This window comes from Barbatula barbatula (assembly GCF_947034865.1).
Source record: "Barbatula barbatula genome assembly, chromosome: 12".
Taxonomy (NCBI): Eukaryota; Metazoa; Chordata; class Actinopteri; order Cypriniformes; family Nemacheilidae; genus Barbatula; species Barbatula barbatula.
In genome coordinates this window covers 24,308,988-24,335,102 of record NC_136775.1, presented here as the reverse complement: position 1 = coordinate 24,335,102, position 26,115 = coordinate 24,308,988, and the positions used below count along the sequence as shown (strand labels likewise).

General features: G+C 43.3%; 1 protein-coding gene across 2 annotated transcripts in view; it reads right to left on the bottom strand.

Moving 5' to 3' along the window:
- Positions 1–26,115, bottom strand: part of csf3r (colony stimulating factor 3 receptor) — a 70,425-nt gene that overhangs the window by 18,277 nt on the left and 26,033 nt on the right. For both annotated transcript variants that reach the window (XM_079469779.1, XM_079469780.1), the window contains one exon: positions 13,908–13,984. In XM_079469779.1, the coding sequence (XP_079325905.1) occupies positions 13,908–13,984 (77 nt within the window). The remainder of the gene's footprint in view (positions 1–13,907; positions 13,985–26,115) is intronic.

Below are 26,115 nucleotides of genomic sequence, written 5' to 3'. Positions count from 1 at the left end.
TTATGCCTCAAAGCGACGATGTCACCGATCTTATAACAGGTACTTTGCGCACAGCAGTAATCAGACCTTTAACTCGTTATCGACAGGGTAGAACAATTACCTCCACTACAAAAGATAGTTTCGGCTTCCGGTAGACGGAGTTTCACCTCACTGCAGCGGAATCGGTTTGTTGTATCACTGCACTTGTACTTTCTTTCATATTAGTGTATTTTATTCATAGCATACATTGTTACTTATCACTGTTGTTGCTAAACTTATCCTGATATCTCAATAACCACCTCCTGGTTATTTACTTGAAGATCTTAAACCAAAACACTCAGCGCCGTTAGCATAGCACAAGCGCGCTAGCGGGCTTTCTGTTTACACTGCTAAATATCATCTCGCCTTCTAGTTTTCTTGTGTGCTAACGGTTTCTCTCTTAAGCGTATATACTAAGAATCACCGAGCAGCCTTGGTAAATTGGAATTACTCTTCAAACCCGGTGAGTTAACACAGAGGTGTTTTTCTAAAAGAGCAATTTCTTCAGCGTGGCATTGCCCGCTGATCTCTTGGGTGCGGTACACTCATCGAGGATGGGGACGGACACTGTGGTTGCCGCAGGTGTTCGTGGGTCCGACCACTGTGGCAGCCTCGTGGATTCGTCCTGCCCGCACTGCGGGCGGATGTCTATTCAGACGTTGCGTCACGGTGGCTGTGTTCTCTCAAGATCCAGCCACCACCTCGTCTGCTTCCCGTTCTGTGACCGCAGCGGCTACGGCCCTGCCGTCAGCGACGGTGAGCAATGAGGGTGATTATCGTGAGCGTTAATCCGTCAGCCGGCCGGCCGGCTCGAGGACCGCTCGCGCCCAGTCTCGCTTGTTTAGCAGTTCCCCGAAGATGGTCCTAAGCCGTCTTATTCCTCAGCCACGCGCTCGGACACGAGCCGTGGAGGTGAGGTGTCCCTGCAACATCGGAGCGCGACCTGCCGGCATCAGACTCTGGCGATTCCCTGAAGCTCCCTCCCTCAGGAGGTCGAGCACAGGTGAGAGCAGACGTCAAGGCTCGCGGCTGGGTACTTCGCACATTGGGTCCGGGCGCGACTCCAAGCCGTGCCCGGCTCAAGTGCCGAGTTTTACTGAGGCGCATAAGGAGTTCAGTAAGACCTGGAGCGCCCCCTTCGGTGCGCTTCCGTCTAGCTGACTCTATCGCCCTCTCTTCCCTCGGGGCGGGGAGGCAGCTAGGGACTATGTCAATGCACCCTGGGTTAGAGCTGAAGATCTTTGCCCGAACCCGGCGGGTTCGATCTTAATTTTGATTATTTTACACGGGCTCGGGCTGGGCTCGGGGGGCCTCTGGTGATTATGTTTTAGTTGCAAAGAGTAAAAAAGCAAAGTCTGAGGTGTGGAAATGTTTTGACATTGTGCATGAGAACAATGAGACAGTGGGATATGGGAAATGCAAGATGCGACATTCTGTTAAAGTACGACAGCAAAACGACAGGGAATTCGTCGCTGAGAAGGCATATTGATCGAAGCTGTTCAACACCCGGCAGTGCCCAGGATCAACAACAACCTACAATCACATCGTTTGTTACAGCATCAAAACCCATCCCTGCAAAGGTGAAACAAACAGTGACGGAGAAGTGTGTCAGCTTTTGCTGTAAAGATATTAGGCCTTTTAATATCGTAAATGGCAAGGGTTTTGAAGAGCTGGCGCAATAACTAATTAATGTCGGGGCTGCGTATGGCAGGGTTCCCGCAAATTCTGTTATTCCCCGCCATGTGACAATTGCGAAGAAATGCACTGACATGGCAGAAGAAAAGAGGGAAGCTTTAGTACAGAAACTTAAGACTGTGTTAAAGGATGGAACAGTCGCAATGACCACAGACATGTGGACAGAAGATTATCGGAAGATTAGTTATTTGACAATCACATGCCATTTCATAAGTGAGGAGATGGAACTGGTAAATAAAACCCTGACAACTACAATGTTCCCTTTGGAAGAGGCAAAGACGGGAGAAAATATCAGACGGGAGATACTGAAACTACTGGTGACAAAGTTTGGTCTTGACGCTTCCACTCTCAGCAAAATTGTATGGGTGACCGATGAGGGGGCAAACATTAAATTCGCTCTGCGGCCATACCAAAGATTGGACTGCATAGACCATCTCATTAATACGGTACTGCGCCATGGACTCGACATTGCCGAGTTATCGAAAGCCGACGGTGCTCCAGACATAGGAGATACCATTTCTGCTTCTAAATCATTAGTGAGGTACGTTAAACAGTCAGGGTTGGCTGCACAACTGTCAACAACATTGCTGCAAATGGGAGACACTCGGTTCAGTACGGTATACCTCACACTGACTTCTATACAGGCCATTTATCATGAGCTCCATGAAAAGCTGGATGCACGAGGGGAGAGCGCGCGCATTGAGAAAATAGCCCCAGACACACTGGACTTTTTGTTAAACTTTCTGAAGCCGTTCTATGAAGCACAGAGGGAACTTGAGGGAGACACGTATCCAACACTTAATAGTGTGTGTCTCTGGAGTGAGAAACTGAAACGCCACTGTCAGCCCAATGCCATGGACTCCCCTCAACAAGCTGTCGTGCGTAAACGGCACGAAGACTGGCTCGCGCGTAAAGTGATCATACAGGACCTCCACAAGATCGCAACATTCCTCTGGCCAAAATTTAATCAGCTGAGAATGTTGTCACACTCAGACAGGAATGCCATACATGATCAAGTCCGCACTATTCTGCAAGCCATGGCTGCAGGTGCACCAGATGTGGAGATTCGAGACCCGGTCACAGAGCTCTCCGGAGTCGAAGCCACTGACAGTCCTCCGACAAAAAGGGCAAATTTTGCGGAGTGGGAAAATGTGAAGGAAGCTGACTGGGAAAATGACGAGGTAACTCGCTACATCGAAACGGCTGCTGATATGGACAATGAGATGGATGTTCTTGGCTGGTGGAAGAGAAACAAAACATCCTACCCAAAACTTGCGAAATTAGCAAGATCGGTGCTATGCATCCCGGCCAGTAGCAGCAGCAGTGAAAGGGTGTTCAGTGCTGCCGGACGCACCATCAGCGAGCGCAGGACCACGCTTAAGCCATCCACAGTGGATTCGATAATTTTCCTCCACAAAAACATGTAGCCTAATCTTGGTGAGTAAATGTTTCTCAAATTAGATCTAAATATGAATTGAGTCTTAAATGCATAATTTAAACAGCAGAGTATAGGCTTTAGGCTACATTATTCTTCTTTTATTACATTTCAGCTGCTGGTCACTGTCGCGTCGAGGCCAGCCCAGATTGTGGAGAGAAGTGGCGAAGCAAATCCTGCTCCTTTATCTTAATTTCCTTATATTATTAAGGCCCTAAAATATATTTTTTTATTATTGCATTTTTTTCTTTTATGCTATTATAAATGTAGGCCTACTATATAATAATACACTGTGTTCCCCTGTGTATGTTGTTCTGCAATAATAACAAATTAAAATAAACAAATTTCGTTATTGCCAAATACCTATTTTAGTTTAGAATGTATCTTGATTTAATTCGTTACAAATACATTTGTATTGGTGATTATGGAGACATATGCTGAAATGTTGTTACAGAAGACTTATTGTATTTCTTTGTTCTTTCCAACTTCCAATAAATTATAAAAAAAAGGTATAGCCTAAATTAAATGACTCATTCTTGACTTGACTTTACTTGACAAATTAGACAAAAGAGCTGTGTCTGTGTGACGTGTGTGCGCACATTTTAATAATGTCGGGCTGTAAACAGGTTCGGGCTTGTAAAAACCTGTCAATCAAATTGTACTTGTCGGGCTCGGGCCGAATTCTGACGGGCTCAGGCCTTGTCGGGCCTAACTTTTAAGGCCCGATTACAGCTCTACCCTGGGTGGAGCATGCAGTCGCGGGTATCCGCAGACGGCGGCCACCTGGGGAGCTTGACCTAGACTCACCATCCAGGGCATGTAAGGTCTTGACATCTCTGGTGTTGAGGCTGGGCCAAGCTGCCACCACTCTTATGCCATGGCCATCCTGCAGGCCAGGGCGCTAAAGAGAGCCCCACGGGGTAAGACCGACCCAAGTAGTGCCGCCACAGACTGGCCCTCAGGGGACCGCGGTGGCAGCGCAGGCTGGGTCGGACGATGTCCACATCAGTGGCCCGGAGAGACACCTCGGACTCAATCTTGCGCAGGTGGGCGATGTCGAGCAAGGTCTGATGAAGCAGATCGTAGCCCCCCTGTGAGGTCCCTCGGTGCTTGCTTAGCATTTCAAACCATCACGGTGGCTGGGAGTGCGGTCCGTCTCGGCATTCGATCCAGTTCGCCAGACCTACGCCGGGCTTCGGGCATCCTCTTACCTCAGCAGAGGCAGGGATGTTCCCGTGCTCCAGGCCGGGGCTGCCACCCCTCTGGCGAAGGCGATCGAGATGTCCAGTGACTTCTACAGCCGCACTTCATCATCCCCAAAACCAGGGGTCGCTGCATACCTTGAGCAGCACCTTGCAAGGGTGCCATTCAGGAGGCGCAGAAGCGCGTTCTGGTGTCTGTCAGACGCCAGGAGTGGTTCATGACAACTGACCACATACTCTCATGTCCAGTTTCCCTCGGCACTGTCGAGGGGCTGGCATGTCAGCCAGGAAAAAGAACAGCTCTCCCTGGCGGGGAACTCGACACTGCCTGCATGATAAATGCAGGGAAATAGCTAGGCTGACAGAGAAGATCTCAGAATTAGAGTCTCGCATCCAATCTTTATCTGAGGATAGTAAGAATGTAAGGAGCTTAGAAAACACTTTGGATGCGAGCAATATTAGCGCGCACAGTTCAGTTCCGGTTGAACAACCCCCGCAGCTGGGAAGCTTTGTGACTGTGAGACGGTGTAGTCGCAGGTCAAAACACCACTCAACCGTTCCGACTACAGTCTCGAACAGGTTTGCCCCGCTCAGTGACGCACCGACTGAGAAACCTGCTGAAAGTGCCCTAGTTATCGGTGATTCTATTGTTCGGAACGTTAACATAGAGGCACCAGCCACCATAGTCAAATGTTTGACTATGGCCAGAGCGCCAAACATCAAGTCAGAGCCAGAGCGCCTGACATCAAGTCAAATTTAAATGTGCTGGCTAAGGCTTATCGTAAATTTAGTAAGATTGTTATTCACGTCAGCACAAATGATGTTCGACTCCGTCAATCGTAGATCACAAAAGATAATATTAAAGAGCTGTGTGAGCTCGCAAGCACGATGTCAGACACTGTAATATTCTCTGGCCCCCTCCCCACTTATCGTGGTGATGAGATACATAGCAGATTATCATATATAAATGGCTGGTTGTCTGAGTGGTGCCTGCAGAATTATATAGTTTTTATAAATAACTGGAAGAATTTTGAGGGCAGACCTGACCTGTTGAAAAGTGATGGTCTCCATCCCTCCTGGGCTGGAGCTTTTCTACTGTCTAGAAATATGGCACATAGTCTTAATGCTAAAACTTGACTCACTGGGGCCCAGGTCAGGGAGCAGACAGAATGGCTTAACCAACGGTCTGCCTGCCGTCTCACGTTGCAGAACACACATAATACACAACATGCGATAATACTTTCTCCCAAACATCATAAAATAGAGACTGTGTCTGTCCCCTGGATTAGCAAACATAAATAATGTGTAAACCTCTCAAAGGTAATTTAATTAACGTTAAACTAACTAAACATAAACATAATGCAGATAATCAACTGTTACGACTCGGATTGCTAAATATTAGATCTCTCTCTAATAAAAGCACTTTTTGTTAACGATATGATAACAGATCATAAAATAGACATGCTCTGTCTAACAGAAACATGGCTAAAGCCAGATGATTATATTGCTTTAAATGAGTCTGTCCCCCAAGATTATTATTATAAACACGAGCCTCGCCTAAAAGGCAGAGAGGGAGGTGTTGCTGCACTTTACCGTAACTCTTTTAGCATTTCTCAGAAGTCTAATCCTAAATACAATTCTTTTGAAGTCATGGTACTTGATGCATCAACACCTAATACAAAGGATAAAACATCTTTAAAATGTATTCTGGCTATTGTATATAGGCCTCCAGGGCACCACACAGATTTTATTAAAGAATTTGGTGGGTTCTTATCAGAACTAGTACTGGCTGCAGACAGAGTCCTTGTTGTTGGTGACTTTAACATTCATGTAGATAATGATACAGATGCTTTAGGAATGGCTTTTAAAGACACTCTTAACTCCATGGGCGTTAGACAACATGTGTCAGGACCCACTCACCTTCGTAATCATACTTTAGATTTAATATTGTCTTACGGTATAAACGTGGACGACGTAAAAATCCTTCAGCAGAGCGAATTTCGGATCATTATCTGGTATCATGCTTGCTTCACTACCCAATGGTGGCAAATCAAACTCCAAGTTACAAATATTGTAGAACAATAACTTCGACTACAAAAGGTGCGTTTCTTGATAATTTGCCTGAATTGTCTCAAATCTCTAGCACGAGTAATAACGTTGAAGATCTTGACTTTACCATTGAAAATATTAATGCCACCTTCTCGGAAATGCTAGACATAGTTGCTCCTCTGCGCTTAAAGAAGATTAAAAATGACAGACCGACACCGTGGAATAATGAACTCACTCAGGCTCTAAAGAAAGCGGCACGAAAAATGGAGCGCAACTTGAAGAAAACTAAATTACAGTTATTTCGTCTACCTGGAAGGATAGTATTAAAAAATACAGGAAAGCGTATACATCTGCCTACCTTTCATCACTAATAGAAGAAAACCAGCATAACCCTAGGTTTTTATTTGATACAGTGGCTAAATTAACCAAAAATAAATCGTCAGCGACTTCTGATTCTGTGTACCAGCATAGCAGTGATGAATTTATGAACTATTTCACAAACAAAATCCAAGATATTAGAGAAAAGATTATACCTGTGCAACCAGAAGTGAATCCCGCTGAACAAACGACTAACTACAGCGCCTCTAAGGAGAAATTATGTCTATTTTCTACTATAGATCACGATGAACTCTCTAAAATCATTAGATCATCTAAATCAACTGCATGCATGTTAGACCCTATAGCTACAAATCTACTGAAAGAGATGCTCCCAGAAATTATAGATCCTCTACTTAGCACTATTAACTCATCTCTGACATTAGGACATGTGGTGGCTGTATATAAGGCCCCTTGTCAAAAAAAACCATCTGGACCCTGGAGAACTAGTTAACTACAGACTTATTTCAAATCTACATTTCTTTTCTAAAGTTCTGGAAAAAGTAGTCTCAACTCAAATATGCTCCTTCCTCCAAAGGAATGAGATTAATGAAGATTTCCATTACCGCGTCTGACCGAGGTTGTATCTCCTTATTGGTGCTGCTAGATCTTAGTGCTGCATTCGACACCATTGACCACAGCATGATCCTACATAGACTCGAAAATGATGTCGGTATTAAGGAAATAGCTTTGAAATGGCTTAGATCTTATTTATGCGACCGTTTTCAATATGTAGTGTGACATAGGCAATATAGCTCGACTACGCCACCCAATTGAAGAGCTGGGACTCGATTAAATAAGTAACTGCAAGTTATTTTAGTTTGGTGGGAGCAACACAACAGATTCACCAAGACAACAAATTCAGTAAAAATATATATTTATTATAAACTAATTCAATAAATAAATGAGGTGCCCATGCACACACACACTCAATCAGGCTCTTAAAATTATTAATCAAAGTAAAAGCTGGACATCAGGCAACACGTTCAGGTCCACTGGAAGTCCATAGATACACAGTCCATAAGCGGTCCCTCTCTCTCTCAAGTCCGTCTCACGCTAGGCAGTGACGTATACGCAGCAGGCCACCTGTCCATCACCGCACGCACCAACACAACACTCACACAACAGGAAGAAAAGCCGCCAGTATCTCCACAATAGATATCAAACACAGCATAAGCACAGCACCACACTAAAAGCTATCAATCGTGCAATAATCAAGTAAAGCACTACAATCCGTGAATAGGTTATATGTTATGGTAAGACTACAGTGGACAGCCTGACACTCTCCAGTTTAGATGAGACCGTGACGTGGATCTTAACTTCGGACGAGGCAAGACAGCATAACTTAGCTAGAACGTCACTCACCCATAAACTGGGAGCAGACGAATCTAACTCCCAGTCTCGTTGAACAGCGCTCCTCAAACTACAGGACCAGAACGGACAAGGCGGGGCTCGGGCAGCGCAGCAAAGGACAGCAGCAATCCCAGCGCAACCGAGGACGGCAGAATTTCCAGCACAGCAGAGGGTGACAGTAAGCTTAGCACAGCAGCGGACGACAGCAATGCAACAGAGGAGGAGACGAACCCACACAGAGTCGACAGCGGAACCGGCACATCAGCAAAACCTCAGGCTTCGACACAAGCAGACAATTATCCGTGCGATGATCGTGGTGACAACATAAACAATCCAGCAATGACGTGGCGACAGAGTTGCAACAACAGAGTTCGCGGGCCACAGACACACACCGCCCCAGTTCCTTCGCTTTTTTAACAGTCTGTGATTTGACGTGGCAATCACCAACAGCTGTCCATCTAATCAGCTGTGGTCCGGGCACCCAGAAGAACACGGGGGCGTTACCACACATTCCAAATCATGTTCAAACAACCACCAAAATAATAGCGTGAATAAAATAAAAGCAAAAAAACTCAAATAAGAAAAGAAAACAACCAGTGACAATACACACAAGAAGCACGAAATAAAATGAACCATAATCTCTCCATATGACATCAGCAATAAACAATGAGGTATCACGCAAATCGCAAGTCCAGTACGGTGTACCACGGGGCTCAGTCTTAGGGCCTATGCTCTTCACATTATACATGCTACCTCTAGGAGATATAATGAAGCGACACAGAGTTAGCTTTCACTGTTATGCTGATGATACCCAACTCTATATTTCCTCGAAGCCTCATGAAACACAGCAATTCCATCGAATAGTGGAATGCATAGTCAATATAAAAAAGTGGATGAGTAGCAATTTTTTATTACTGAACTCGGACAAAACTGAAGTGTTACTTATTGGACTGAAAACCACCCTACGTAACAACCACGAATACTGCTTAACTATTGATGGATCTTCCATAAAACCCTCATCTTCAGCTAAGAATATTGGCTTTATATTCGATAGTACTCTGTCATTTGAGAACCAGGTCGCCAACACCTGTAAAATTGCGTTTTTTCATCTTAAAAATATATCTAAACCACGTCATATGCTGTCACCGTCACATGCAGAGAAGCTTATACATGCCTTTATGACATCAAGACTAGATTACTGTAATGCACTATTAGGTGGTTGCCCTGCAGGCCTATTACAAAAACTCCAACTGGTCCAAAATGCAGCAGTTCGAGTTCCTACTCGTACAAAAAAGTATGAGCATATTAGCCCGGTTCTGTCAACCTTGCACTGGTTACCTATAAAGCATTACATAAACTTTAAAATCTTGCTTATTACCTATAAAGCCTTGCATGGTTTAGCTCCTCACTACTTGAGAGAACTTCTAACGTATTATAGTCCATCATGTGCACTACGCTCTCAGGTGTCAGGTCAGTTGGTAATACCTAGAATTTCAAAATCAAGTGCAGGCGGCAGATCCTTTTCCTATCTAGCGCCTAAACTTTGGAACAGTCTTCCCTGCACTGTCCGGGAGGCAGACACACTCTGTCAGTTTAAATCTAGACTAAAGACGCATCTTTTTAATCTTGCATACACTACACTATCATAATATATATATTTCAAAGATCTAGGCTGCACTAGTTAGATCAACCGGAACCAGGGACACTTCCAATAACAACTGATGCATTTGTTGCATCAAAGAGTGCAGAACAGTACTCTACTCTCAGCCAGTCTTGTCTCATTGTTCCAAGGTTACTAGAGCGGGCAGGATGCAGTCCAAGGTTACCGGAGCGGGCAGGGCGCAATCCATTCCGAGACCTGAGAAATGCTGGACGAAGGACGTGGCGACTCTACAAAACTTCAGTCGCTATTAGATTATTAATGATAATTTTAAATCTAATTTTTTTTATTTTGCCTTGTTGTGCAAGCACTGTCGAACTTGTGCAGAGGCAGCAGTTTTTGCCAGAGGGGAACTGGAATCCCCTGGTTAGGCCTGGTTTCCTTCTGAGGTTTTTTCTCCTCCAATGGAGTTTTGGGTTCCTTGCCACCGTTTGCATACTGGTTTGCGCTGTTTGCCTGGCCGGGGGGGCTGCTAGAATTTGGTAGTCTTATTTAATTAACACTGCATATAGGAATTTATTGTGTGTCTGATATTTGACCTGTGTTTTGACTTCCATAACCTTTTATGTTTTACTTCTAGTCAATGTTTTCTTGTACAGCTGCTTTGTAACAATGAAAATTGTAAAAAACGCTATATAAATAAAGCTGACTTGACTTGACTTTCGCAAAGAGCTTGCCAGATCTGACTCCGTTAATAACCATACCAATAAATAAAGAATCGCTCGATGACATGACCAACAAATTGGGCACAATTTTCTCTAATACATTAGAAGCTGTTGCACCTATGAAGTCAAAAAAGATTAATGAGAAAAATATTGCACCATGGTACAATAGCACCACTCGCGCCCTTTCGAGAAACACGTAAACTAGAGCGCAAATGGATAAAATCGCAATTAGAGGTCTTTAAAATGGCGAGGAAAGAGAGTCCAAATTGTTATAAAAAGGCACTTAAAGCTGCAAAGGCTGAGCACCTCCGTAACCTGATAGAAACCAACAAAAACAATCCTAGGTTTTTATTTAGCACAGTTGCTAAATTAACAAATAAACAGACATAAACTGACCTGGCTATTCCGCCTTGGTAGCAATGAATTCATGATATTTTTTACAGAGAAAATCGAAAACATTCGCGACAAAATAGTAAAAACTCAACCTCCAAGTCTGTCCTATGAATTAGTACCAACCACCGCTCAAAAGAAAGGCTACAGCGTTTTTCACCTATAAAACAGGATAATTTAATTAAACTTATTGCAACATCTAAACCTACAACTTGCTTATTAGACCCCATACCAACTAAATTATTAAAAGAGTTACTACCTGTTGCAATTGAGCCCATTTATTAAATTATCAACTCATCAATTAATCTAGGCCATGTCCCAGGACCCTTTAAAATGGCCGTCATTAAGCCTCAAATCAAGAAACCAAACTTAGATCCAAATGAACTAGGAAACTATTGACTGAATTCAAATCTCCCATACCTGTCTAAAGTTCTAGAAAAAGTAGCTTCCACTCAGTTGTGCTCTTTCTTACAAAATAACGAAATACACTTTCGGTCAGGCTTTTTACCGCATCATAGTACTGAAACTGCACTCGTTAAAATTACAAACAACCTGCTTATAGCATCAGATAAAGGCAACATCTCACTCCTAGTCCTGCTTGACCTTAGTGCTGCGTTCGATACCGTAGACCATAACATACTTCTAGATCGCTTACACAATTATACCGGTATTGAGGGACACTACAATGGTTCAGATCTTACTTGTCAGACAGACATCAATTTGTCCATTTAAATGAGGAATCATCAAATCTAACACAAGTAAACTATGGATTACCTCAGGGATCGGTTCTGGGACCCGTGCTGTTCTCCATATACATGCTGCCCCTCGGAAACATTATTAAAAACATGGAATTAGCTTCCATTGCTATGCAGATGGTACTCAGCAAAATATCTCATCAAGACCAGATGATTCCTCCCAGCTAATATGAAATGTTGGAATATTGTAGATTTATATATATGTATTTATATAATATGTGGTGGTAATTATGTTCTCTTAATGAGCTTAATTGTTTACAGATGGAGCTCTGTTGATTGGTCGTGTGTTTATTAGAAAAAGAGATGAATTTGAACATTTGTATATTCCTGATGAAGGTTGTGTGACCGAAAACGTTGAGTCATTAAATCATTTTATGTGCAAGTTACGATAGTGTGCAGGAGTTTCCTATTTGCTGATACGACCTATACCCAATTGGTCTTGTTATCCTACGCACCTATCACCTGCAGGTGTGCGAAGGAGTTTGTTCACTAATTGATTCTCTGATGATAATTTTTACCTGGTCGGTCCTGATGACTTCCAACGTTACTGACATGACAAGGAGATCCCACTGGAGATGGTTTCTATGCTGCACAGTGTTGGAGGCTCCATCATGATCTGGGGTGCTTTTTCCTTCAATGGGAAAATTGAGCGTCAGGTTGTACAGGGCTGTCAAATAGCGGCTGGTTATGAGGAAATGTTGCAGCGGGCATCCCACTTGACTGAGGGCCCTCGTCTGTGTGGAAATGACTGGATCTTTCAACAGGACAACACTGCAGTTCACATTGCCCGCCTGACAAAGGACTTCTTCCAGGAGTGTAACGTCACTCTTCTGATCTAAATCCCATTGAGAACGTATGGAAATAGATGACAAGGGATGTTTACAAAAACGGACATCAATTCCAGAATGTGGATGCCATTCCCGAAACCATCTTCACAACATGGCGCAACGTGCCCACCAGCCTCCTGGAAACAGTCGCATCAAGCATGCCGAAAAGAGTGTTTGAAGTGATCAACAAAAACGGTGGGGCAACTCACTACTGAGTCCATTTTTGACACTATTAGTTCGGTTGTGGATTTTTTTGGGCTATGGTCTGAAGCTGATGAACAGCCAGCGAGAAATGGGCAATTTGCAATGTTTTCTTAAGATTTTGTTCAGGAATGTACATATATATGTATATGAGATCACCAAAATGGCGGCGCGTGAACATCGCGAGGCTCAGCGTCTCTCCAGTTTTAGCATTTATATAGTGTATTTCTTGCTCATCTCGGGTCTGTTCATCCAGAACAGTTGTGCATTTACATCGTACACCTGGCAGGAGCTTTTGGATATCAGTTTACGCATGTCCAGAAGTTGTATCAGCAACATTCAACTCGTCCCTGAGATCGTCAGAACATCCGATGCTAAGCACCTCACACGGCCGGGCGGAAGTGCTCGTCGGCGGCGTCGAGATCGTAAACAAATGCGGGGGAAGCGCGGAGGGCTAAGAGCTAGGCTAAAGCTAACACCACACCGTCTCTTTACCCAGCATTTTCCTTGCTAATGTTCAATCATTAATTAACAAAATGGACGAGATTAGACTCCGCATCATCAACAGCAAAAGACTTTTGAACTGTAATGTCACTCTATACTGCTCACTTGCACACCAGGAATATTTAACTTAATGCTCATTTGCACTAATGGACCACTTCCATAACTGCACTAACCTATCTACTGCACTGTAATTCTATTAACTGCATCTACTCATCTATTGCACTGTAACTTCAATAACTGCATTAACTAATCTACTGCTCTGTAACCTTATTAACTGCATTAACTCATCTTTTGGACTGCAACCTATTAACTGCATTAACTTGTATACTGCACCGTAACTTTAATAACTGCATTAACTTGTATACTGCACCGTAACTTTAATAACTGCATTAACTCACCTATTGCACTGCAACTTTAATAGCCAATGTCAATAATTTATGCATACCTAAGTCACTTGCACAATTTTAGTCTAAATTATTATCTGTTCATATCCACCTGTACATTAATGTTCATAGTATATAGCCATCTGTATATATTGTTCATAGAAAATACCTACTGCAAAATATTTGTATAGTCCATGCCCACTGTATTATATTCTCTCATATTGTATTCTGTATTAATTCTAACTGTATATCCTGCACTTGCTAACTGCACTTCTGGTTAGACCTAAACTACATTTCGTTACACTGTATATGTGTAATGACAATAAAGTTGAATCTAATCTAATATATATACTAGCGAATTTCAAGCATGTCAGTGTTGTGAGAGGCGCTCTTACTTTCCAATAAAGCTGTGCAATATCATCACCATCATCGTCTGGTATTTTGAGCCATGTGTCCAGACGTCCAGATGGAGCTGAAAAAGAAGAGATGAACAATACTACCTTTAGTCCTGGAGTGTCCAGTTCCAGGGCACAAATCACAATTCTACAGAAACATCTGAGCCATGTCCAGGATTTCTTGAGCATTTAGGGCATGTGTGTTTAAACAAAGGAAACTCTAAATAATAAGCACATTACAGTGCACTCAACATCGCTATCAATTCCAAATTCAACTTGAACCGACTTATTGTTTTTTGCATAATGAACTTGCAAAAGACACAAGTGGCACGTATTAAAGACACAATAAACAGCAAAATAATACAAAATATCAACATCAGTCTAACACAGGACAAGAGAAACAAAGGGAAAAGAGCTGCAAGCAGCACCACTGGGGCCAAGCCCACATTATACCCAGTGTACCCACCACACCCAGCCCACGCTTCCCCCACACGCAGCCCACACTTCCCCCAGTGTACCCACGACACACAATGAGACAGTAGAGCAAACGTAGCAGAAATATGGTGTAGAGGAGGAACAGATGTCAGAAGTGACAATGCAAGAATGTCATTTTGTACTTACCTTGTTTCTGATTGTATATATTTACATGTATTGTAATCAACTTAAGTTGCATCGCACTTTTATTTCATTACTGAAACAACATTAAATTTCCTTAGTTTACATACTTGCAAATTGAAATTTATAAATGCGCAACATGAGATTCAAACCGTCGACCTCTTCCCCCCGAGACTTGCAAATTTATAAGGTGTATCACTCCGTTGACTTGGCTGTCAATGTATTTACATCCAGTCAGAATAGCTCAATAAGAGAAAGAGAGAACGACACAGTCAACTTTGAAGAGGTGTATCTACAAGAAATTACCCCTGAGTGTGACTCTGTCCAAAGATTACCCCAGAAAAACCTAACAAAATTTGTAGTAGCAACAAAAAACTGTTTTTCACATTTACTACAATAACTTCTCACATTTTTAGGTCAACTTTGAAAAGTTTGCGAAGTCTTCATTTTTAGCAACGGCGAAAATTCCGTCTTTCTGCACATTTGTGGATCGATTTGTGCATTTGCAAACAGTTATAGCCGTTTGAAAAGTGCATTTTTGAACTGTCGGTGGCGCTATAGAGTGAGGGATAGAGACCCCATACTTGGTCATGTAATGGAAATCCTTTGTAGAGTCGGGTCGGACCGTGTATGTTTGTTCCCATGGTATGCTACCCTAACCATAACATCAAAGGCATAGGTGTTTCGCCATAGCTAGGCTCATAATTGTGTTCTTGTACAAATTATAGGTCAATGTTCTAATAACCTATCATGTTTCATATATACATGTTCCCCTTTTCCTTCTTTAAATGATGGTGTATAGCACAGTAATGTATTTTATATCATACTCATTTTATCTTCGTCTAAGAATATTACATCGCCAAAACTTCCAGGCGACCATAAATGCAAATGAGCTATCGAGCCGGACAAAGAAACATGTTTCCCGCTCAAAATCAGCTCACTACTTTGGATCGCCCACTCTGGCCCTCAGGGTTAAAACATCTGTGCACGGAAGAAACGTTGCTCGTTGCTAATTGATTCGTTGCTCGTCTCCTCCCTGGAGACAGCCTTTTTCCGGCAGTTTGCTTCGGCCAAATTCGCTCTTCCTTCGTCAGCCAATCCGGTTCTCAGGGAGAATCCAACGGACTCACCACTCGCTTTAAACGCATCAGGATACCCAACTTCCATCAGCGCAAACCCAGCACACCTAAAAGCCAATGCAAGTATCTGGTCTATTTCTAAATAGTTGCACGTAAGCTTTGCCCCTTTTTAATATGGATATTGTCCTTGATGGTTTATACAGATGTGAATTGCTGATGTAATAAAGTCAGTCTCTTGACTAATGAGTACCACCTCTACGAGTGTTTCGTAGGCTACCATAGGCTACCATAGACTACCACTACCCTCAATATGAAAGGAGGAAAATCATGACACAAATGAGAAACAGGAAAGAAGAGAGAGACAGCAATGACAAAAAACTGATGAGGAGAATGAAACAATAACAAAATGATTAACAAGGGTGACAAGTGGGTGGGGCGTTAATCGTCAGTAAAACGAGCCAGTCGTTAATCAGGAAAGACTGATGATTCTCTGAGGCCCTTTCCAGCCTGTGCCCAAGCGCAGTTGATATAGCGACCTCGAAAAAGTTGATTTTTAATGCAAATTAAAAATGGGGTGTCAAGCTAACTAATGCATTCTGACTTCTTTACACTTTTGAACGTGCTGGCTTCTCGTGCTTAACATGGTCAACTTGTTAAAAAACTAAAGAAAGAGCACTCCCATGCGCCAACCGATGAACGATAGGAAATCAAGAATGGCTGCTTTGTGCACTCTATATTATACAGTATTTCAGAATACGGTCCGAAATGTCCGTATTAATTTTTACAGTTGTTTTACCTGTATTTAACATTTTGTTCTACATTAAATTACATTTTAGCATTAACGGAAATGTCTGTAAAATAATGGAAATGTACTGGTAATTTTCTGTCAGTACTTTATCTGTTTTTTTAACAGGATTGTTTTATACAGTGTGGGCCTGCAGCTCATTACTCTTGCGATAGTGAAGTTCAGCTGTGTCTATTTGTTCACTTCGGTGATGAATGTAATATAAACAGTGGATATAACGCTGGATTTGAAGATTTTGTTTTGTTGGCAATCGACGTGTATGTAATGTAAAGAACATGAAGGGATGCGATGATGTATTTGTTGTCTAGTTTAAGTCGACTAAATATTAAAAAGATTTAAGTCGACTGAGTTTACATTATATAAGTCTACTACAATTGAACAGATTTGACTAATTTAGTTTACAGACAAGGATTTAACTGTTTCAACATAACAATTCAATTTACCTGAAATTAAACAAAGTCATTAACATTACCTAATTAGACATGGATAACACCAAGGATATTTGACCATGAATGATATGTTCATTCAATTCATTGCAACTCAAATGACTCATTCAGTTAAGGGCATATCCTTCAATACATTCAATCAATAAAAAAGCTCTATCACTGTTCAAACTCCAATGCACTTTGAAGAAAAGAGCTGCACTTACATACTGTTTAATGCTGCAATGTCTTGCTTGAGTAGTGATATTAAATTGAAATGAAATATGAGGCAATGCATTAACACCAACAAATGTGAAAAAAGTCATCTAAAATAAACTCACATTTATCTTGAGAGCAGTGCTTGAAGGCCGTACTGCGTACACACCAGTACGTTTGTAACGGTCACCAGCTGGAGTGCCCCTGAGAACCACCAGAGGGCACTCCACATCAGACTTTTCACTCACTCACAAACTACATTTCCCATAACTCACTACCCGGACTCATCAGCACTGATTGCACACACACCTACATATCATTCACATACACACATATATACCACTTCCACACACCCATTCTTTGCGAAGTCTTGTTTTAGTTTCTACTGCATTTCTGAGCGTTTCCCTGGTTTCTGGTCTTTTGGATTTGTTCCCTTGTTCCCTTGTTCCCTTGTTCCCTGATTACCTGATTACCCTTTTGCCTCTGGTCCCTGCTTGTTTTGTTTGTTTGTTTGTTTTGTTGGTTTCTTTGTTTTGTTTGTTACTTGTTTGTGTATGACCCCTGCCCGTTATTTGGATTACTCCTTTGGATTACCCTCTAATAAAGCTGCAATTGGATATCACCTTCAAGTCTCGGAGCAGTTCATAACAATGTTGTACGGCCCTTCTCTATTAAAGATCTTTAGCGTACCTTCAATATTTCTTGTGTACCTGCACTTCTCACATGATGCCAGTACAAAGCATCAATGTATGGGTGATTAATAGTAATTACATCACACTTCAGGGACGTTGCGCTTATAAATATTTATACATAAATACAACATATGAATTAAATAAATGTTCCAGATGACTGGGATTTAGGAAATTCGAACCGTGAACCCATGAAATAAATGTCTGGAATAGCACCTCGACGTTGGACATGGGACCTCTGAACTCCCAGATTGACAGGTCCCTGAGGTTGACAGATTGATCAACCTCAGGGAGACGCTTCAGTTTAAGTCATGGCCAAGATTCTTCCAGTCAGTGAGATTAACGTAGAGCTACCCAATTTCAAAAGGTTGACCAATCAAACAGGGTTCACGGAATTCCAGCCAATCAAATTACAGAGCTCAAACAGCATTTCAGCCAATCAAACTGAAGAAGAGAAAAGATTACTGTCGGCAGACAGGCACTAATGACAACTGTGTAGTGAGATGTTGTCACCAAACACGTGGAGGGCAGAACGAGTCACAGCATAAACAACTTTCTTGAAAAGTTTAATGAATATCCACAGGTAAACAAATAAACCACAGGGTCAGCACTAAACAAACAAATACGATAAGTAGACCTGACCCCAAACACAACAAAACACACAGCATATACTGTATAGTGTCCAGGGGTAAACATAAAAAAACAGTTTAACAGTAACATTGATAAATGGTAAGATTTCAGAGATGCAAACTACTTATCTTTTGCAAATTCTGCTGTTTTCAATGAAAACTTGACACAACAGATAAGTTCATAGCATATAATGCATAACTAAATTATTTTGAATATGTTTTTATTCGGTAACAGAAATGTCAACTGTGTTAATCATTTCCCTAATCAGTAGAGAACAATGTGGAGTTTCCTGAGACAGAAACAGATCAACTTTTCCGCGCCCAGAAATTCATGCCTTCCAATAATGCTGGATGGAGTCTTCACTCCCCAGGCTTCAGCCCCTGCCTCGAAAAATATCTGCTCCCTGATTTACATGTCCCAGGATATAAATTTCCCTCACATTGAGCAGTTTGAAATTGCAGAGCCAGCTTATAAAGATGTGTCACAGGCCGAGTAGGGCGTTAGCGAGCCGTTCTCTTCCAACAGTAGGGAATTGGTGTCCACCTAGCAAGGGCTCGTCCTCTACAGTAAGATTCGGATAGTCGAGGGTGGTTCAGCACAACATGGTAGGACACACTCAGAGGTAATTCTGCTCAGTAACACAGCATAGAGGATTCTCCCTCTCTCCGGTAGGGGCTTAGACAGTAGGCGAAACGATGCTTGTAATGCAGTTCCACGTCCTCTCCAGCAGAATTGCAGGCAGTGAACAGTTGCACCAGCACTGTAGGACACACTCAAGGGTAGTTCAGCTCAATAATGCAGCACAGAGGATTCTCACTCTCACCAGTAGGGGTTTAGACAGTAGGCAAAACGATGCTTGTAATGCAGTTCCACGTCCTCTCCAACAGAGTTGCAGACAGTGAACAGTTGCGCCAGCACTGTAGGACACACTCAAGAATAGTTCAGCTCGATAACACAGCACAGAGGATTCTGCGAGTCCACTCAACTGGAATTTCTAGTGCAAACCACAATCCAAAATACTAAACACTTGTGTCCTCACTACAAACAATACAAGTCTTCTCGGCTTGATCTCTCCAACGTGAAACACTGAAAATCACAAGACTCACGGTGATAAAAAGGCAAACACAGAATCCAGAGAGCGGTTTCCAGACACCGAACTAGGTGGAGGGCTGCTGTATAATCAAACGGTTCGAAGATAATTAGTAATTCAAATACTCGCTCAAGTCCTTCAGAGTATCATGCAAAACGTGTTTTATCTGATAGAGAGCAGTGTGGCGTAACTCGCGGTAACATAGAGGTCAGGAGAGACATTGGCTTCTCATAGTATCAACAATACATGGCACTTATCTCAACAGCGTCAAAGCCATGTCTACCGAGTACCAGCAGTAATAACGTCCGCGGAGTTCGATCTCAAAAAGACGGCAGTTTCCCATCCAATTCCCGCTACTCTCCTTGCACGCACTCCTTCCAATCCCAGCCGGGAGCTTATATCCGATGTCGCTCTCTCCCGCCTCTTCTTTTCCGCTCCTGTCCGCTAGAATCCACTTTTATAGTCTTCTCCCTGAGCATGTGTCCCAATCGTCCGCTGCAGTTCCTCTCATCACACACCTGTGACCGATTTCACTCATTAATCCTGGGATTACCGTTATTTACAACCAAATCTGGAACCGGCTTTTTCTTTGGGTGTCCCCCGAAAACCCTCCCTAAGGGAAACACTATTCGTTGCAGAGGTTCCACTCCTTCTGCATGTCGTCACCCTGTGATAGATGCCTAAGCTATGATAACAGGACAGAGTTACATGCTGACATGGATTTCCCAGAGCAGGACCTTGGGATAAAGACTAAGGCTTTTTCCAAATGACCAAGGCACACAGACACCAGCGTGTGACCTTGATGATGCCAAACAAGAGAAAACCCTATGGTTTTGAGCCACCACTGCTAAGGTATTATATGCAGGACACAATTGCCATCACTGCTTCTCAGTGAGTGACTGACCCAGCTTGGCATCCTTTTTTAGGCATTAGGCCTCAACACAAGAACAGCATATCGATGTTCAACCATCATCTGCAGGGCAATTCGAGTGAGTTCATAAGCAGGGTCGGGAAATTAAGAGGGGTTTGTGCAAATATTCTACGATAAGATACAATAAATGCAAATTTCAAGATAAAGGAGCAAAAAATGCCCCTGCATAATAAAACTAAATGTATAACAACTGTCTCGATTACAATAAAATGTGAAAATGAACAAAAAGGGCTCATTACAGCAATACATTCAGAATATGTTCATATTGCATTGGATATTTATTTTTTCATGTTTTACTCGCTGACTTCTAGTTGTCTTGTGTGCTAACTGTTTCTCTTTTAAGCGTATATACTAAGATTCATCCAGCAACCTTGGTAAATTGAAATTACTTTGTGCTCTAATTATTGGTAATTCTATTGTTTGGAACGTTAACATAGAGGCACCAGCCACCATAGTCAATGTTCACCGGGAGCCAGAGCGCCTGACATCGGCACAAATGATGTTCGACTCCATCAATCGGAGATCACAAAAGATAATATTATAGAGGTTTGTGAGCTCGCAAGCACAATGTCAGACACTGTAATATTCTCTGGCCCCCTCCCTGCTTACCGTGGTGATGAGATACATAGCAGATTATCATATCTAAATGGCTGGTTGTCTGAGTGGTGCCTGCAGAATGATATAGTTTTTATAAATAACTGGAAGAGTTTTGAGGGCAGACCTGACCTGTTGAAAACTGGTCTCCACTCCTCCTGGGCTGGAGCTTTTCTTCTGTCTAGAAATATGGCACATATTTTTTGAGATTTTATTTTAACCTTTAACCCTAAACCTTAATGCTAAAACTTAAATGACTGGGGCCCAGGTCAGGAAGCAGACAGAATGGCTTAACCAACGGTCTGCTTGCTGTCTCACCTTGCAGAACACACAAAATTCACAACATGCGATAATACTTTCTCCCAAACATCATAAAATAGAGACTGTGTCTGTCTCTCGGATTAGCAAACATAAATAATGTGTAAACCTCTCAAATGTAATTTAATTAATGTTAAACTAATTAAACATGAACATAATACAGATAATCAACTGTTTCCACTCGGATTGTATTGTATTCTGTATTAATTCAAACTGTATATCCTGCACTTGCTAACTGCACTTCTGGTTAGACCTAAACTACATTTCGTTACACTGTACTTGTATATGTGTAATGAAAATAAAGTTGAATCTAATCTAATCTTATCTAAATTGCTAAATATTAGGTCTCTCTCTAATAAAGCACTTTTTGTTTACTATATGATAACAGTTCATAAAAAAGTCATAAAATGCTCTGTCTGACAGAAACATGGCTAAAGCCAGATGATTATATTACTTTAAATGAGTCTGTCCCCCAAGATTATTATTATAAACATGAGCCTCGCCTAAAAGGCAGAGGGGGAGGTGTTGCTGCACTTTACCGTAGCTCTTTTAGCATTTCTCAGAAGTCTAATCCTAAATACAATTCTTTTGTCTCAAGTCATGGTACTTCATGTATCAACACCTAATACTAAGGATAAAACATCCTTAAAATGTATTCTAGCTATTGTATTTAGGCCTCCAGGGCACCGCACAGGTTTTATTAAAGAATTTGGTGGGTTCTTATCAGAACTAGTACTGGCTGCAGACAGAGTCCTTGTTGTTGATGACTTTAACATCCATGTAGATAATGATACAGATGCTTTAGGAATGGCTTTTTCACAAAACACATGTGGATTGGTTGAGCAAACTCCCATGAACCCTCCAGCACCCTGTAGAGGGTGTAGAGCTGGTCCAGCGTTCCACGGCCTGGACGAAAACCACACTGTTCCTCCTGAATCCGAGGTTCTACTATCGGCCGTATTCTCCTCTCCAGTACCCTGGCATAGACTTTCCCGGGAAGGCTGAGAAGTGTGATCCCCCTGTAGTTGGAACACACCCTCCGGTCCCCCTTCTTAAAAAGAGGGACCGCCACCCCGGTCTGCCATCCCAGAGGCACTGTCCCCGACCGCCACGCGATGCTGCAAAAGGCGTGTCAGCCAAGACAGCCCCACAACATCCAGAGACTTGAGGTACTCAGGGCGAATCTCATCCACCCCCGGTGCCTTGCCACTGAGGAGTTTCTTGACTACCTCAGTGACTTCGGCTTGGGTGATGAACGCGTCCACCTCTGAGCCCTCAGCCTCTGCTTCCTCAATGGAGGACGTGATGGTGGGATTGAGGAGATCCTCGAAGTACTCCTTCCACCGTCCGACGACATCCCCAGTTGAGGTCAACAGCCTCCCACCTCCACTGTAAACAGCGTTGGTAGGGCACTGTTTCCCTCTCCTGAGGCGCCGGACGGTTTGCCAGAATCTCTTAGAGGCCAGTCGATTGTCCTTCTCCATGGCCTCATCAAACTCCTCCCAAGCCCGAGTTTTTGCCTCCACAACCACCCGGGCAGCAGTCCGCTTGGCCTGCCGGTACCTGTCAGCTGCCTCAGGAGTCCCACAAGCCAACCAGGCCCGATAAGACTCCTTCTTCAGCTTGACGGTTTCCCTTACTTCCGGTGTCCACCACCGGGTTCGGGGATTCCCGCCTCGTCAGGCACCGGAGACCTTACGGCCACAGCTCCGAGTGGCCGCTTCGACAATGGAGGCTGAGAACATGGTCCACTCGGACTCAATGTCTCCAGCCTCTCTCGGGATCTGGTTGAAGCTCTGCCGGAGGTGGGAGTTAAAGATCTCTCTGACAGGAGACTCGGCCAGACGTTCCCAGCAGACCCTTACAGTACGTTTGGGTCTGCCGAGTCTGTCCAGCTTCCTCTCCTGCCATCGGATCAAACTCACCACCAGGTGGTGATCAGTTGACAGCTCCGCCCCTCTCTTAACCCGAGTGTCCAAAACATATGGTCGCAGGTCAGATGAAACGACCACAAAGTCGATCATTGACCTGCGGCCTAGGGTGTCCTGGTGCCACGTGCACTGATGGACACCCTTATGCTTGAACATGGTGTTCGTTATAGACAAACTGTGACTAGCACAGTAGTCCAATAACTGAACACCACTCGGGTTCAGATCAGGGGGGCCGTTCCTCCCAATCACGCCCCTCCAGGTGGCACTGTCGTTGCCGATATGGGCGTTGAAGTCCCCCAGTAGGACGACGGAGTCCCCAGTCGGAGTACTTTCCAGTACCCCTCCCAGAGACTCCAAGAAGGTCGGGTTCTCTGCACTGCCGTTCGGCCCGTAGGCACAAACAACAGTGAGAGACCTAACCCCGACCCGTAGGCGCAGGGAAACGACCCTCTCGTTTACCGGGGTAAACTCCAACACATGGCGGGAGAGCTGGGGGGCTATAAGCAGACCCACACCAGCCCGCCGCCTCTCCCCATGGGCAACTCCAGAGTGATGAAGTGTCCATCCTCTCTCGAGGAGTGTGGTTCCAGAGCCCAAGCCATGCGTAGAGGTGATCCCGACCATCTCTAGACGGAACCTCTCAACCTCACGCACCATCTCAGGCTCCTTCCCCGCCAGCGAGGTGACGTACCACGTCAATAGAGCTAGTTTCCGTGTCCAGGGATCGGGCTGTCGAGGCACTCTCCTCCGACTGGTACACAGTACAATCAAAACAGCCCCTAAGGAGTTCAACAGACTCAGTAGTCCACTGTTTGACTGTCCTTATCTCGGTTTTGCCGGTCTTGAGCTTTTGTTTATACAGCGGGACGAGCTGAATTGGGTTGTAATCCGAGTCTCCGAAGGGTGGTTTTGCGCAGCCCTTGTAGGCGTCCTTAATATTCCCGAAGCATAGATCAAGTGTCTTTTCCCTCCTTGTCGGGCACTTGACGTATTGATTGTAATTGGGCAGTACACTTGTGATTGAACGTCCATTCAAATCTCTAAGAACAAACTTCGGCACATCTTGTGCCATGTTTTCTAATTTAGCCATTGTGTCGTATATCCTATTTGCCGCAACCTTAATATTAGCGCGGGGATGAATATATACCACAGTGACAAACACTCTGTAAATAATAAGATCTTACCGACTGCGACATTAGCTCAATATCCTCCGAGCAATAAGAGTCTCTTACTGTGTAATTCCACACCAACCCTCATTTATATATACACATACTCCCCCACCCCTTCTCTTGCCGGTTACCTGTTCATCACGGTCCAGTCTAGACCCTATACCTACAAATCTACTGAAAGAGATTCTAATGGAAATTTTCTAGTCTTGCTTCTTGATGTGTCTGTCTTTATGTTTATGAAGTGTTTATCTTTGTTTTCTTTAGAATGTTATCATATTTTTCTCTATAAGCGTCATACCACTCTGCCTTTGCCCTCGAGCAGGGGCCAAGATGTTCTGTTTGGAATAAAGGGGATCACTTCTCATAATCAGCTCGGGATTCTTGCTGGGGGCAAACGGAGGGGTGTCACTTTTTAATCATATATAAACTCTGTGTGCAGGAGGAAAGAGGGTGCACCATCTCATTGCTTACGATGCAGATTAAACGACAATAAAATACTTTGCAAAGTACCTCACCTCTCTGTGTGTCGCATTTGTCAAGGTTGACTCACCTAGTTTAAGGAATAAGAAAGGGATGACGTGCAATATTCAAATTTGTGGCATGCCCATCGTGAGAATCATGCTTGTCTGTGAGCAACAAGGGGACTTGAAGTGTTTTCACACACGTAATGATGCATGTTGACATACCAGAAATTTTGGGAAGGTACAACTGTGGGTAACAGGAAAATATTATGTTGGGTTCATTAGGAACTGTGAGCCTGTTGGGATAACGCCCAAGGGTAATTTTCGTCCATGCAAACAGCAATACCCCCTCAAAACAGAAGCCATCAAACCAAAAGCCCTCAATGGCATAAGTCAATATTTAATGAGTTTCTCAAAAAAGGCATAGTTGTGCCATGCCAAATTTCACCGGTGCGCAGGCCTTTGTTTCTAGTTAAAAAGATAAGAGAAAAGAATAAAAAGTAAATGTCTCCAAAGTCCAGCTGGCAAAACGATTTGTTAATTTTTTGGGTCACGAAATTACTGACCACGGCAGACAGCTGTCCACAAAGCGTGTCTGCAATTACAGACATCACACGTCCAAAAGCAAAGAAGCAATTGATATCATTTTTAGGGACCATTTCTCTGCTCAGACAGCAGAGCTCATTGCACTCACATGTGCATGCGAATTAGCAAAGGGTAAAAATGTAGACATTCACACAGACAGTAGATATGCATTTGGTGTAACTCATGATTTTGGCTCACTGTGGAAACCCAAAGACTTTGTAAAAGCCGATAGTAAAAACATTCTTAATTACATACAGGTTGCTGATATGCTCTCTGCTATTCTTCTCACATCAGCCATTGTTATGTGTGACTGTGCTACACACACTTTTGTATCTGATACAATTTTTGCAGGAAACCGACGAGCTGACCTTGCAGCAAAGCAAGCAACATCAGAGCCACAGACAGATTTTCTCCAGAAATCACTAACAAAACTCTTTCTCTTGCAGAGATGCAAACATTTTGCAGAACCAGCTCAGCGTGCACTCTGGAAGGAGTGCTCATGTAAATACACAGACAATGTTTGGGGGGGACCCACCTGTTTGCCAAAAGTTTTTTACCTGCTTTTGCGATTTTGACGCATGGCCACGCATCAAAAGGGGGGATGTTACAGGCAATGTGTTTTTGCTCTCATAATATTTGTGCAGGTCAAAAGAGCAGTAGCAAATGGAGCTGA